The following is a 14,635-nucleotide window of genomic DNA, read 5'->3' as shown; positions in this document are numbered from 1 at the left end:
TCTTGTTTTAGAAACAACACTGCATAAGATATTTAGGTTTTTCAGAAAATGTATTTTTAACATGTGTATTTTGTCTTACTGTACTGGCAGAGTTTTTATAGTCAAAACAAGTGAAAAAAATCTACCAGTGCTGAAGAAGTAATCCAAAGTATTTAGAATACATTACTGACCTTGAGTAATCTAACGGAATATGTTACAGTTTACATTTTACAGCATGTATTCTGTAATCTGTAGTGGAATACATTTCAAAAGTAAACCTCCCAACCCTGCATACACACACACACACACACACACACACACACACACACACACACACACACACTGGCAGCCAAAAGTTTGGAAAAATGTACAGATTTTGCTGTTTTGGAAGGAAATTGGTACTTTAATTCACCAAAGTGGTATTCAACTGATCAATGTATAGTCAGGACATTACTGATGTAAAAAAAACAGCACCATCACTATTTGAAAAAAGTCATTTTTGATCAAATCTAGACAGGCCCCATTTCCATCAGCCATCACTCCAACACCTTATCCTTGAGTAATCATGCTAAATTGCTAATTTGATACTAGAAAATCACCTGCCATTATATCAAACACAGCTGAAAGCTATTTGGTTCGTTAAATTAATCTTAACATTGTGTTTGTGTTTGTTTTTGAGTTGCCACATTATGAAATAGACTGGCATGTCTTAAGGTAAATATTAGGTCAAAAATGGCAAAAAAAGAAACAGCTTTCTCTAGAAACTCATCAATCATTGTTTTGAGGAATGAAGACTATACAATGTTTGAAACTGCCAAAAAAACTGAAGATTTCATACAAAGGTGTACACTACAGTCTTCAAAGACAAAGGACAACTGGCTCTAACAAGGACAGAAAGAGATGTGGAAGGCCCAGATGTACAACTAAACAATAGCAGAAGTACATCAGAGTCTCTAGTTTGAGAAATAAACGCCTCACATGTCCTCAGCTGACAGCTTCATTGAATTCTACCCGCTCAACACCAGTTTCCTGTACAACAGTAAAGAGAAGACTCAGGGGTGCAGGCCTTATGGGAAGAACTGCAAAGAAAAAGCCACTTTTGAAACAGAAAAACAAAAAGAAAAGAAACACAGACATTGGACAACAGATAATTGGAAAAGTGTTATCGATCTTAACACCATTGAGCCTTTGTGGGATCAGCTCGACTGTAAGGTGCGTGAGAAGTGCCCGACAAGGCAAGTGCTACAGGAAGTGTGGGGTGAAATGTCACCTGAGTATATGGACAAACTGACAGCTAGAATGACAAGGATCTGCAAAGCTGTCATTGCTGCACGTGGTGGAATTTTTGATGAGAACTCTTTGAAGTAGTTTAAGAAGTTCTGAAATTTTTTTTTCAAATTGTAATAGTAATTGTTCACGTTATTAATGTCCTGACTATACATTGTGATCAGTTGAATGCCACTTTGGTGAATAAAAGAACCAATTTCTTTCCATAAGAGCAAAATCTGTAAATTATTCCAAACTTTTAGCCACCAATGTTTGTATGTGTGTGTGTGTGTAAATGTGTATATAAAAAAGGTAAACATTTACCAAATTTAACATTAATCTTTCATTCTGGTTTCTAATGACTGCAAATAAATTTCAATTGAATTAAAAATGTTCATCTTCATGTTTATTCTAGAAAGTAAATATTTTCTATATCATTTTAATAATTTCTTTCGACTTCAGTACAATGTCAACACAAAAGGCAATTATTTAATTTAGCAAAAAACATGCTGTCTTCTTAATATCACTGTTTTTCTTAATTATAAATGGTTTAGCTGGTGTAATTTTTCTTTAATGATTGCCTTGCTTACCATCTGTGACAATCAGACACCACCGACTACTGCATTGCAAACAAAGATAACTTCCTCAAACTTTCCACTAATTAAATAAACCATTTTTAAAATGACAAAACCAGGACAACATTTTGGTTTATAAAATGTAATTTTTAAGCATGTTACATAACATACATAAGGGCGTAAAATATTTTCATAAGGTTTTTGTGAAACTAAAATCCATGGGGAAAAATATTTTAAAAAGGGAGAAAACAAAATCACAAACACAAATAAGTGACAAAAAGGAGAAACAAAACATAATAGTGGTCCAATCTATAATGTCACTCTCTGGACAACACATTGTAAGTACTAAACAGAACCTTAATCTGGCAATATGGCATTGATTCCCATTCCAGTTCTGTAATTACGACATGCACAGGCAATGCTATTCGCACCAACACAAACTTACCGATAACATTTGCAAAGTCAAGCTGCTCTTTCCTGCCTTTCTATGACTGATAATATGCTTGTAAGTGAAATAATTTGGAGAGTGGGTCAATTATGTGTGAAATCAATCAATCAATACCATATCACCAAACTGTGCCACAGATTGTGTCCGTATTGGTCTGCATGCTAGTGGGGCACTGCTAACTGAACGGTTTTACTTGTAACAAAGCATTACCAAAATTAAATATGCCACAATTTTATCTTAAGTTTTTAATTTCTGTGGATGATTTTGATTTCCATAAAAGAAGAGAGAACACTAAACAGGCAAAAATCAACTGCATTAAAAAGATGAAACAGTAAATATATTATTAAACCGTTTATAAACTGAGGACTGTCCAAATACTACATACCACTGCTGATATTAATATTTCAAAGTAAAACCTACAATGCAATTTTAAATACACTCCATTTTGACTATTCAGATTTTTTAAATGTATTTTTTCCAATTTACATAAGTGTGATTGACCACTTTTTTTTTTTTTTCAGGGGAAGTGCACGACCCTGGGTAGAGCTGAGGTGAAACGGGTAACAGAGTTTTAAAGTACGAGATACAGTAGGTGTATAAGACAACGGTAATCGAAATGTTTTTAATTTCCTTGTAATTACTTTTTATTCTCAGACTTATCTGTGATGAAATGCATGTCCTTATTTTTTTTTATTTATTCATTAATTTATTTTCCATTAACTATACTTTAAGATTGTTCTATAAAATGAATAGTTATACTTTTCTACAGCAGAAACTGCACATTATGGAAGGCCAAGACAAACAAAGGAACAGGGCTTCTCCCCCTATATCTTTCTTTCATTGCCCAAAAGGTGCACTGTGAAAAGACTAATGTTTTTTTGTTTTTGTTTTTTCATAAACAGCTCTTTATTAATTATGGGTTTGTTCTTTACTGGAGGAATTCTGTCAGGGAGTGATTAGGAATGGAGATGTGTAAAAAGGCTGCTTTGTCTGTTGAAGGAGTGTACGTTCTAGTTGTCTCCTCCCTCTCCTCCTTCACCCTCATCTGGAGCATTGTCAGACGTCCATAACTAGAGGCAAACAAAATAAAATGAAAGCGGATGAGAAAACAATGACCATTTTTCTAGTCAACCCATATTTCTTTTTTCAACAATTATCAATCATTTTCATAAGTGTCTGATAAACAGTCTGCAGATCCGAATGTTTTATTTCTGCATTTGACAAAATAATGATTAAATTGCTATGAAAATCTATGAAAAACAATATACATAAAAATAATTATATTTATGGTTATATTTATGTATCAAGTTGTTTTGCAATCTTAAGTTATTTTCATCTATGACTTTTTTCAGCCGTTAAAAATAAATTCAAATAAATAAACAACAGTCAAACAGATTATTGGTCTCTCTCTCTCTCTCTACATTCTTCCCCTTCAACAAAACTTTAAAGGGTCATAAAACACTAAACGACATGTTCTGAGATGTTAAGCTGTTTTCGTCTTCCGAGTTTAAGATCAACATTGAGTCAATGTCACAAGAGGTGATGTTTTCACACACTATAGTGCCTCATTGCTTCAGTGTCTTATAATTTATTCATGAGACTGCAGGGCCTTATCTAATGAGAAGGCACTATCTCATGAATATTCATGACACCAAGTCATGAAAAGACAAGCCCTTTAAACTCTCAAGTTGATACCTGGCCATGAGAGTTCAGGACTGCTTGGCTTTTTGTTATGTGCAATTGTGAGAATCTTTGATGCCGTTAATTGCCTTAGTGAAATAATGCTGAGTGACTCGATCAGACAGTTGTGATCTCCCTCCTCTCCTTCCACTTCTCCTGCTGACCATTCCCACTCTCCTTGGCATTTTTTGTCAATTGTGGTGTGAACTCAACTGTGCTGAAACAGGGGGTTTCAGGGCCCTTTAAATGCTGTACAGTGATGTGAAAAAATCCTGATTTCTTCTGTTTTTGTGTATATCTCATACTAAGTTGTTTCAAAAATTCTAACAAAATCTAACATAAAGGGCAAAATACAGTTTTTAAATGACAATGTTATTTATTGAAGAAAAAAAAAGTTATCCAATACCAACTGGGCCTGTGTGAAAAAGTATTTGCCCCCTTAGTTTCTAAATCCCCAAATCTATGAAACTGCATTCATAATGGGGTTCAGCTGGACTAGACACACCCAGACCTGATTACTGCCAGCCCTGCTCAATCAAATCAACACCTAAGTAGAACTTTTTCAGCAGCATGAAGTAAATGGTCTCACCCAGTAGCACACTATGCCAAGGTCGAAAGAAATTCCAGATATGAGGAGGAAAAAAGTGATTGAAATACATCAGTCTGGGAAGGGTTACAAAGCTAATTCAAAGGCTCTGGGACTCCAAAAAACCACAGTGAGAGCCATTATCTCCAAATGGAGAAAACTTGGCACAGTAGTGAACCTTCCCAGAAGTGGCCAACCTTTCAAAATTCCTCCAAGAGCACAGCGATGACTTATCCAGGAAGTCACAAAAAAGCCAAGGTCAGCATCCAAGGAACTGCAGGCCCCTCTCACAAAAATAAGTCACTGTTCATGACTCCAATATCAGAAAGACATTGAGTAAAAAAAAAAAAAAAAAAAAAGTGGCGAGGCGAAAACCACTTAACCAAATTAAGGCTCATCTGAATTTTGCCAAAACACACCTTAATGATCCTCAAACCTTTTAGGATAATGTTCTGTGGACTGATGAGTCGAAAGTGGAACTCTTTGGAAGATAGGGGTCCCGTTACATCTGGCGTAAATCAAACACAGAATTCCACAAAAAGAACATTATACCTACGGTGAAGCATGGTGGTGGCAGAGTGATGGTGTGGGGATGCTTTGCTGCTTCAGGGCCAGGGCGACTTGCAATAATTGAGGGAAACATGAATTCTGCTCTCTACCAGAAAATCCTAAAAGAGAACTTCCGGTCATCAGTCCGTGAGTTGAAGCTCAAGCGCAGCTGGATTATGCATCAAGACAATGATCCAAAGCATAGGAGTAAGTCCACATCTGAATGGCTCAAAAAAAGCAAAATTGAAGTTTTGGAGTGGCCTAGTCAAAGTCCTGACTTGTACCCAATCGGGATGCTGTGGCAGGACCTTAAAAGTTCATCCTCGAAAACCCTCCAATGTGGCTGAACTAAAGCAGTTCTGTAAAGAAGAGTGGGCCAAAATTCCACCACAGCGTTGTGAAAGACTGATCTCCAGTTATCGGAAGTGTTTGGCTGCAGTTGTTGCTGCTAAAGGTGGCACAACCAGCTATTAAGTTTAAGGGGGCAGTCAGTTTTTCACATGGGTGAAATAGGTGTTGGATAACTTTTTTGCTTCAATAAAAAAATATATATTTGAAAACTGTATTTTGTGTTTACTCAGGTTGCCTTAGTTTTATGTTATATCTCATTTGAAGATCTACAACAATTTAGTATGAAAAATACACAAAAATAGAAGAAATCAGGAAAGGGGCAAATACTTTTTCATAGCACTGTATCTCTGTTTACTCTTCACATTTTATTTTGAAAATGTGAAATCACCATATTAAATCATAACTGATCTTGTTTTCCTGAGAGCCACGTGAAAGCATCAGCAATTGTTTGAGAATTTATGCATGGTACAGCAAATCTTCCTTCACGAAAGAAACATCTGTAGTATAAAATGGTTAAATGGTTCCACCGGTACTTACTGTAAGGTTGTCTCTCAGTAGCTGCATGATCAGAGTGCTGTCTTTGTAAGACTCTTCATTCAAGGTATCAAGCTCAGCAATGGCCTCATCAAATGCCTAAATTTGAAGCGTAAGAAAAACACCCTTTAAAAATTGAAATGATGTGCACATACATGTGCATAATAAAGCGTGGTTTATGGCAAAGTTAAGCATACCTCTTTAGCCAGGGAACAGGCCTTTTCTGGAGAGTTAAGGATCTCGTAGAAGAAGACAGAGAAGTTAAGGGCCAGACCCAAGCGTATGGGGTGTGTGGGCTGCATCTCAGTCTTGCTTATATCGAATGCTTTCTGGTAAGCATCCTGAGAGTTTTCTATGGTTGCTGTAAAGTTACAAAAAACAAAAGTTTGGTCAGACTCGCAACGTATTTTGGGTAATAATCGACCGATACAGGTATTTTTTAATGGCCGATGCCGGTATCTTGAGAACAGGGAGGCCAACAGGCTGAGGCAATGCCGATAAATATATCACATCACACAATTTAGTATGATAGTAAATTACATGTACAGAAAATTGCTCAAATTCAATTAACATTCATTTATCATTATTTTCACTCAAAGAAAATAAATATTTATTTACATTATATAGATAGATGGTAGAGAGTAGCTTTTCCTGGTTTTAGTCATATAAATCTGGGCAATATGGCTACAAAATTATTTCTAAATTATTAGCCTTTTGAATATATACAAACATTTAAATATATGAGGTAAAAATATACTCAAAACTAATGAAGCCATGTTATCCAGTTTTTACTACATGAACATTAGGGAGACAGATATTTAATCATTATTTACAAACTTTTATTTTTTAATTTTTTGTGAATGAATAGGGTGTGCAAAACTTCACTCACTTTTTGGAAGCCAGTTGAATATTGTTACAATACTGAATTATTAATGTGGGACCTAGTCAAGTTTATTATTAGGGCTGTCAATCAAATTTTTTTTTTAAATTGAATTAATTACAACATGTGCCAATTAATTAAATTGAATTAAATCACATATCATTATTTACTGAAAACTGCCCCGAAACAAATTTTAGTATATAACATATATCATAAATATACAAGTATTATAATGTTAATAATTGAAAAACATTGCATCGTAACTATACATTTATTGTGGCAGCAGACAAGCAGTCAATTATAAATAACTAATAAAATATAGTGCACTGTTAAATTATGTCCAAAATAATGCATTGGGTTCTCTTGTAAGGAGATCAAACACAAATCAACAATAAACAAGTGCCATTTTTACTTTTTCATTTGTTTATCTCATGTTCTGATTATGAGTGATGACAAACTACTAATTAGATTTAACTATATATACTAAAACAGTTGAAGAAACAAAGTGAGCCCAATTTAAAACCTGTTAAGTCCAACTGCATCTTAAATATACAACAGTGTTGCCACAAGGCAATTCTTTGTGAGGTAAGTTCAAATAGGTGAAAATGTTTCTCTTACAGAGGTTGCAAACGCTATTAGATACCACATCCCATGTGCAATGGTCTTTATTTTGGTTGTGTATCATCTGAACATTTTTTTTTTTAATAGTCAAAAGCACTATTTTTTTTAGGCTAAAGGAGATTGAAACTTTGAAACACTTCTCAATAACACTGTATTATGTTCTGCTTCGTTCAACTCGCGTTGGTTTCACGAAGCATGTTATCTGTACTGCTGGAATTTGACTGCCCCCTATTGACACATTTTCATAAAAACATCAATGAGATACATCTTGAATGGCTCTCTAAAACAATATTCCTTTATGATGGAATTTACATACGAGTCTGGAGCATGATTAATTTTAACGCGTTATTCTTCACGTAATTTATCGCACCAAATTAACACGTTAATCAACAGCCCTAATTATTATAATACTGAATTATTATTGTTATTTTGAGGATTCAATTTGCTTCATACAATATATTTCTGTTTAGTGTTGTCAAAAGTACCGGTACTTTGGTACCAAGTCGGTACTAAAATAAATAAGATGTAATGATACCAGTGATTCTGCAGTACCGGTAGTACCGTGCACCAACTCCATCTGGTACCAGCGTGCAGCACGACTGACATAAGACAGCTTCAAAATGTTCACAGGCTCAATTTGAACGTGCTCTGTTACTCCTTTTACACTGAAATGGACAATTAATCCAAGTGGCATTTATTAATGTGATTTATTAAACCACTGAAGGCTGCAATCTTAGCGTGGAGGAGCTACGTACTTTAAATGAACGTATAAATCCAACCGCTCATACTCTGGAAACTTCAGACTTTGAGAATCATTCACGTTGTTTGAGATGACAAAGCTGAGAACTAATCTACTGTGAACCACACAGCAAATATAAACTACATATTTATATAATTAAATCACAGCATTTGTGGTTTAATCTCAACTCAACTTTATTTATATTGCATTTAAAACAAATGTGCCAAAAGTGCTTCACAGTAATAAAATTTAAAACGCTACATTTCAATTTGTCAGACTCAAAGGACAGTGTAAACAGATGAGATTTCAGAAGTGACTTAAGTCTTCAATGATCACACTGGGCTGCACAAACTGTTTATCCGGAAAAGTGAAGGTTCCAGCAAAAACACACATCATAATAAAAGCAGGATTCAAAATAAAAGCTACATGCTTGAAATTGAAGAAATTAAATGAAAAATATTACAACTGCATGGTAAAATGTAATATTCCTTGTAGTAATAATAATAATAATAATAATAATAATAATAATAACAACAATAATTAATCAATTTATCACAAGCAAGACTGCTGTTGAATAAAATTTTGGCAAAAAAATAAAAATACATAAAAAAATGCAATGACATGTTAAAAAGTTCTATTTTCACTTGATTAGACACCATTTTGATGATTCAATTAAATTCAACTTTAAAACATGTTCTGGAAAATAAGAATAATTATTAAACTATAATTATTAAAATTAACTAAACTTGTGTTCATTAGCACATTATCATATTAGCATATTTTTGCTGTGGTATCGAGAACTGTGAAATTTCACTGCTATCAGTACCGACTACTGAAATTTCGGTACCGTGCCAACACTATTTCTGCTGTATTTACATTACCTTCACCAGGAGGTTTTATTTAAGTGCAGTGTGAATTTGATATTTTATAGTTTCCCACATAACAAGTCTGGTGAAATGCTCTCATTGCCTCATTTTCTGTGATAGGACTACTGTGTGAATTTTTAAGATTTGTAAAATTAAATTTAGGGGGCACAGATGTTTGAAATTGCGTGAAAGAGTGAATCTGGAGCACTTTGCTTTCACAATGCATGGGAAACTTTCTGAGACGCTGACACACTGTTGGAGTGTCACAGACTGACCATCACACAACTTTCATGAGCCAGAGGAACACCATTTTGATCCAGACTGATATGTGCTTCAACGGAAGAAAATGCTGGATTTGCTCATGTTTTGTGAGGTTAGTGAATCAATCTTTAAAAATAAATTCAGATGTTTTCTTAAAACAATATTTCTGCATATTTATTGTAAACGATATTTGATCAGTGTTGGGTATGTTACTCCGAGAAAGTAACTAATTACTTAGTACATCTACATTTTAATTGGATTACTGTACTAATTACTCTGTCTGAAAAGTAATTAAATTACTCATTACCAATTACTTTTCTAAAAACCCATATCAACTTTGACCAGTTGGACAATAAAAGGATATACATCAAATTACTATTTCAATTCTTTCAAATAAATCCTTTAACAAATAAATTATTCTTGAACTGTTAAACTGTTCTTAAATGGTTAATAAAATCGATCGCTCTTTATAATTTCTTCTCCAAGCAAGTATGGAGGAGTGGTGGTGGTGTAGTGGGCTAAAGCACATAACTGGTAATCTATATAATAACTGGTTCGATCCCCACAGCCACCACCATTGTGTCCTTGAGCAAGGCACTTAACTCCAGGTTGCTCTGGGGGGATTGTCCCTGTTATAACTGTAAGTCGCTTTGGATAAAAGCGTCTGCCAAATGCATAAATGTAAATGGAAGTACATTTGTTGCAAAAGGCTGAATGTCATTAAGCATCGTAGGCAACATTACTAACAGTATAGTAACAGTAAACAGTTTTAACAAGGCACAGCAGCCCCTCGGCAAACCAGAGCAGAAGGGAGAAATATTGGCTTTCCATTTATCACGTGCTGAAACTTTATTAGGACTGCAACTTTTCAATCTGGAATCATGTGTAAAGGTGCAACAGTCACATGAAGTCCTCTTTGACACCTGAACTTCTTCAGAACATAGAATCTTAGTGATGCCTGTGCTAAAAACAAGCTAGATGCAGAGTAAGAAATGAAACTGAACGCAGTTGTCTCAAGGTGCATTTTTGAATATTGAAGCTCTATATAAATTGTCACGGTGTCTAAAATTCATCAGTCCTGCTCGATACTCTAAAGAAACAGGAAGACGCACTGTAGCAGTCAAAGACGTCCATCTAGCACGTGATTACATCAGAAAACATTTGTAAGTGCCCATGCTGACCCCTGTCCACCGCCAAAAGCACCTACAATGGGCACATGAGCATCAGAACTGGACCATGGAGCAATGGAAGAAGATGGCTTGGTCTGATGAAATCACATTTTCTTTTAGATCATATGGACGGCCAGGTGTGTGTGTGTGTGCGTTGATTACCTGGGGAAGAAATGGCAGCAGGATGCACTATGGGAAGAAGGCAGGCCAGCGGAGGCAGTGTAATACTCTGGGCAATGTTCTGCTGGGAAACCTTGGGTCCTGGCGTTTATGTGGTTGTTATTTTGACACATACCACCAACCTAAAGATTGCTGCAAACCACGTACACCCCTTCATGGTAACAGTATTCCCTGATGGCAGTGTCCCCTTTCAGCAGGATAATGCGCCCTGCCACACTTCAAAAATTGTTCAGGAATGGTTTGAGGAACATGACAGAGTTCAAGGTGTTGACTTGGCCTCCAAATTCCCCAGATCTCAATCCGACTGAGCATCTATGGGATGTGCTGGACCAACAAGTCCAATCCATGGAGGCTCCACCTCGCAACTTACAGGACTTAAAGGATCTGCTGCTAACGTCTTGGTACCAGATACCACAGGACACCTTCAGAGGTCTAGTGGTGTCCATGCCTTGACGGGTCAGAGCTATTTTGGCGGCACGAGGGGGACCTACACGATATTAGGCAGGTGGATTTAATGTTATATTTTTAAAGCGATTATTGATAAAACATTTTTTACATATTGCCCAGCCCTTCTCTTCATATCATGAGATCATGCTTATCTGCTCAGGGACTGGGACTGTTTGAATTAGATTTTGTTTCACACCAGTCTATTGTTGTGGTAACACGGTGGCATGTAACAGCAAAAGAAACAGCCGTTCACACGTCTCAGATGACTCCTTCACATGCAAAGCAGGTGGTTCTTGGCACCGTCGCAACTAGCAAAACTAATTGGCAAAATGGGAAAATGTATCGGTTTTCTTGCAATTAATCAGATGAGGATAATTTGAAAATGCCAAATATCGGCCGATTTATCGGCCTCTGCGATATATCGGTTGACAGGGTTGGGGAGTAATGGAATACATGTAATGGGATTATGTATTTAAAATACAAAATATAAGTAACTGTATTCCACTACAGTTACAATTTAAATCATTGGTAATTAGAATACAGTTACATTCAAAAAGTATTTTGATTACTGAAGAGATTACTTTGCATTTTATTGTCATTTGTTTCTTTTAATATTTAGTCCTTTCAGATGGAAAACATTTATACATATAAATGACGTGATCCAAAGTGCATTTGAACAGCGGTGAAACACTTTCTTATGATGTGTTTCATTCATACGAGCAGACAGAGAAGTAAGTTTGGAGCAGAAGAAATAGAAATAAACCTTGTATAAATTGTCAGCTTTATGCTAAGCTAAAATTTTATTTCTAGCCATTTTACATGCACATGTTACCAGGCACGATCATATTTTTTTATCAAGAAAATTCATGTTGGATCATAATTTCTTTTTTTCTAGTAAGACCTTTGATATTAGGGCAAAAATCGTATTCTTGATGATAATTTTTGTATTCTGTAATTCCTGTAAAAATATCTAAAAACAAGATAAATTTGATTGATCTTGTTTTAGAAACAACACTGCATAAGATATTTATGTTTTTCAGAGAATGTATTTTTAACGTGTATTTTGTCAAAACAAGTGAAAAAAATCAACCAGTGATGAAGAAGTAATCCAAAGTATTTGTAATACGTTACTGACCTTGAGTAATCTAACGAAATATGTTACAAATTACATTTTACAGCATGTATTCTGTAATCTGTAGTGGAATACATTTCAAAAGCAACCGTCTCAACCCTGTCGGTTGACCACTAATATTGAGATCTGTATTGCCAAAGCTGCCAAAACACATCATGCAGTCCACTCCATTAAAGGTCTAAAACAGGGCCAATAAAAGTAAAATAAATAAATAAATGAACAATAATCTTAAAACAAATGCCCAGTTCTCAAATTCTAGTGTCAAGTCATCTGTAAAATTTATAAAGGGATAAAAAGAAAGCTTGAATGTTTGTTAGTGAGAATGAGCAGATAATAAGTTTATACTCAAACTTCACATTTAGAAATTTTCAGTTACTCCATATCAAGTCCAATCCTGCATTACACAGAAACACATTTGTAAAGCCTACAAAACAGAAGTCTTACCTTTTTTATCATCTCCTGAGGCAACTTCAGCAAGGTATCTGTAGTAGTCGCCCTTCATCTTCAGGTAGAAGACTTTGCTCTCAGGATTTGAGGAATTCTCAATTAAATATTTGTTCAGCAGCTCCTGTAGTAAGAAAAAATTGCAACAAAATTGTAACAATACTGCACATACAGTCAGAGAGCAACTAATTGAAGCAGAGCTTAGCTTCTATATTTGGATAAACTTTATCATGTTGTTTCTGTATATCACGGTATTAGTAATTTTATTTCATAGTAACAGTATTCAACTTTTTCTGAACACAGAAATGTTCCATGATTCGTAACAGAAGCCTGTTTTTGTTTTCCAGTCTCAACTGTTTTCACTGATGTATGTTTTTAGCTGATGTGCCCTTTAGCGTATTCAATTTGTGAAAATGTATATATATATATATATACACACACACGCGCGCAAACATACATACATAAACACACGGTTCCATTTTGGCAAATGAATCGATTATTTGGCTGTTTCCACCACCTAAGTTATAGGTATAAGCAAAATTCACTATCAGTCAATCTCTATTCATTATAATGAACAAAGCCGTCTACACTGGAAGTGCCCTTCTGAGATACAGTTTCATGTAGACTAGTGTTTTGCTTCAAGTGAGATTTTCAAAAATATGCATGATATACCACTATTTAAAGGGTACAACGGGGCTAAAGGCAACCCTTAAAGGATAGTTCACCCAAAAATGAAAATTCTCTCATGATTTACTCATCCTCATGTCATCTCAGATGTGTATCTGAACTATACCTTTAAGGAAATTTAGCTTTTTTCATGGTTATAAAATATTTCGATTAAAATACAGTTTTTTAAAAAAGGTGGTGAGGGAGACTTTTAGCCCACACCTGGGGTAAAATTCTCCCTCACTTTGGGTAAAAGGCCCCTAGGGGGTTTAAAGTGATATCGTGCAGATATAGGGGCAATAGTTATAGTGCAAAATTTGTCAACTGACCACCAGTCTACACCGGACACGTGTGGCGTGTTGCATCGTGTCAAAGCAATAGAACCCCATGATAATCAATGATGCCATCTACACAGGAAGCATCCGTTGCGCCGACAATAATGGTGTCGCGTTCCATTTTTCGCTGCACGCACTGGCGCTCCTACACAAATTAAGTGGTCTAGAACGTTCGTGTCGATGCATCTAGAGTACACAGCCTCAAGCAGTTATGTCGCGTCAACGGATGCGCCAAGTGTAGACAGGGTGTAATGCATATCATTTTAAGACACCAAGATGCTGTTTTGAGTAACAAATTAAGATTATGCTTACTCAAAATTACTGCTTTAGAAAAAGTCAACCATTTTCTGTTCATTTCAAACACATTTGACATTTTATTACATCTCAGGTATTCTATAAACAAACTAATCTATTATGATTGGATGAGTCAATGTGAGCCCACTTTGAACACTTTTCATAAATCTATTCGCCCCACTTTAAAAAGCAAATGTGTTCAATAGGGGCCTTTAGCCCCTGCAACGGGGGCTTTTTACCCCAAATGCTATCCGTACACTAACTGGACAGTTATTGAATTTGTTTTAATTTAATGACCTTAAACAAAACTGAAAATGCTAAATTAGTATTTTGTCTCAAAAGAAATGTTAATTTCAGGGATTTTCATTAGCTACATAAATTTGCAACATTTAAAAAAAAAAAGACAAATAAGATCAAACTGCCTCAAAATCAACCTTTAGACACCACACGCAAAGAACTCATGGATCAGAAAATTTTGCAGTGTATAGAGACAAACAGGTATTTAGGAAAGTACTGTGGTAGTTTTTTGTTGCTATTTAGTGTTTTGAGAGAAAACAAAATCAATGGAGACTTTTACCCCCAGGGCCTTTAGCCCCGTTGTACCCTACTGATTTTATTTTATTTAGGTCACTA

The 14,635-nt window shown here is 35.4% G+C and overlaps 1 protein-coding gene across 1 annotated transcript in view; it reads right to left on the bottom strand.

Moving 5' to 3' along the window:
• Positions 1-1,946: 1,946 nt before the first annotated feature.
• The window catches only part of ywhaqb (tyrosine 3-monooxygenase/tryptophan 5-monooxygenase activation protein, theta polypeptide b), a 37,310-nt gene continuing 24,621 nt past the window's right edge, over positions 1,947-14,635 (bottom strand). Inside the window, exons 3-6 of the mRNA XM_051646152.1 lie at positions 12,708-12,831; positions 6,166-6,329; positions 5,972-6,067; positions 1,947-3,338 (exon numbers count right to left, since the gene is read on the bottom strand). Of these exons, the coding sequence (XP_051502112.1) occupies positions 3,279-3,338; positions 5,972-6,067; positions 6,166-6,329; positions 12,708-12,831 (444 nt within the window). The 3' untranslated portion in view covers positions 1,947-3,278. The remainder of the gene's footprint in view (positions 3,339-5,971; positions 6,068-6,165; positions 6,330-12,707; positions 12,832-14,635) is intronic.

This window comes from Myxocyprinus asiaticus, chromosome 20 (genome assembly GCF_019703515.2).
Source record: "Myxocyprinus asiaticus isolate MX2 ecotype Aquarium Trade chromosome 20, UBuf_Myxa_2, whole genome shotgun sequence".
Lineage (NCBI taxonomy): Eukaryota > Metazoa > Chordata > Actinopteri > Cypriniformes > Catostomidae > Myxocyprinus > Myxocyprinus asiaticus.
Note: the sequence above shows the minus strand (reverse complement) of the source record. Positions and strands in the feature narration are given on the sequence as shown.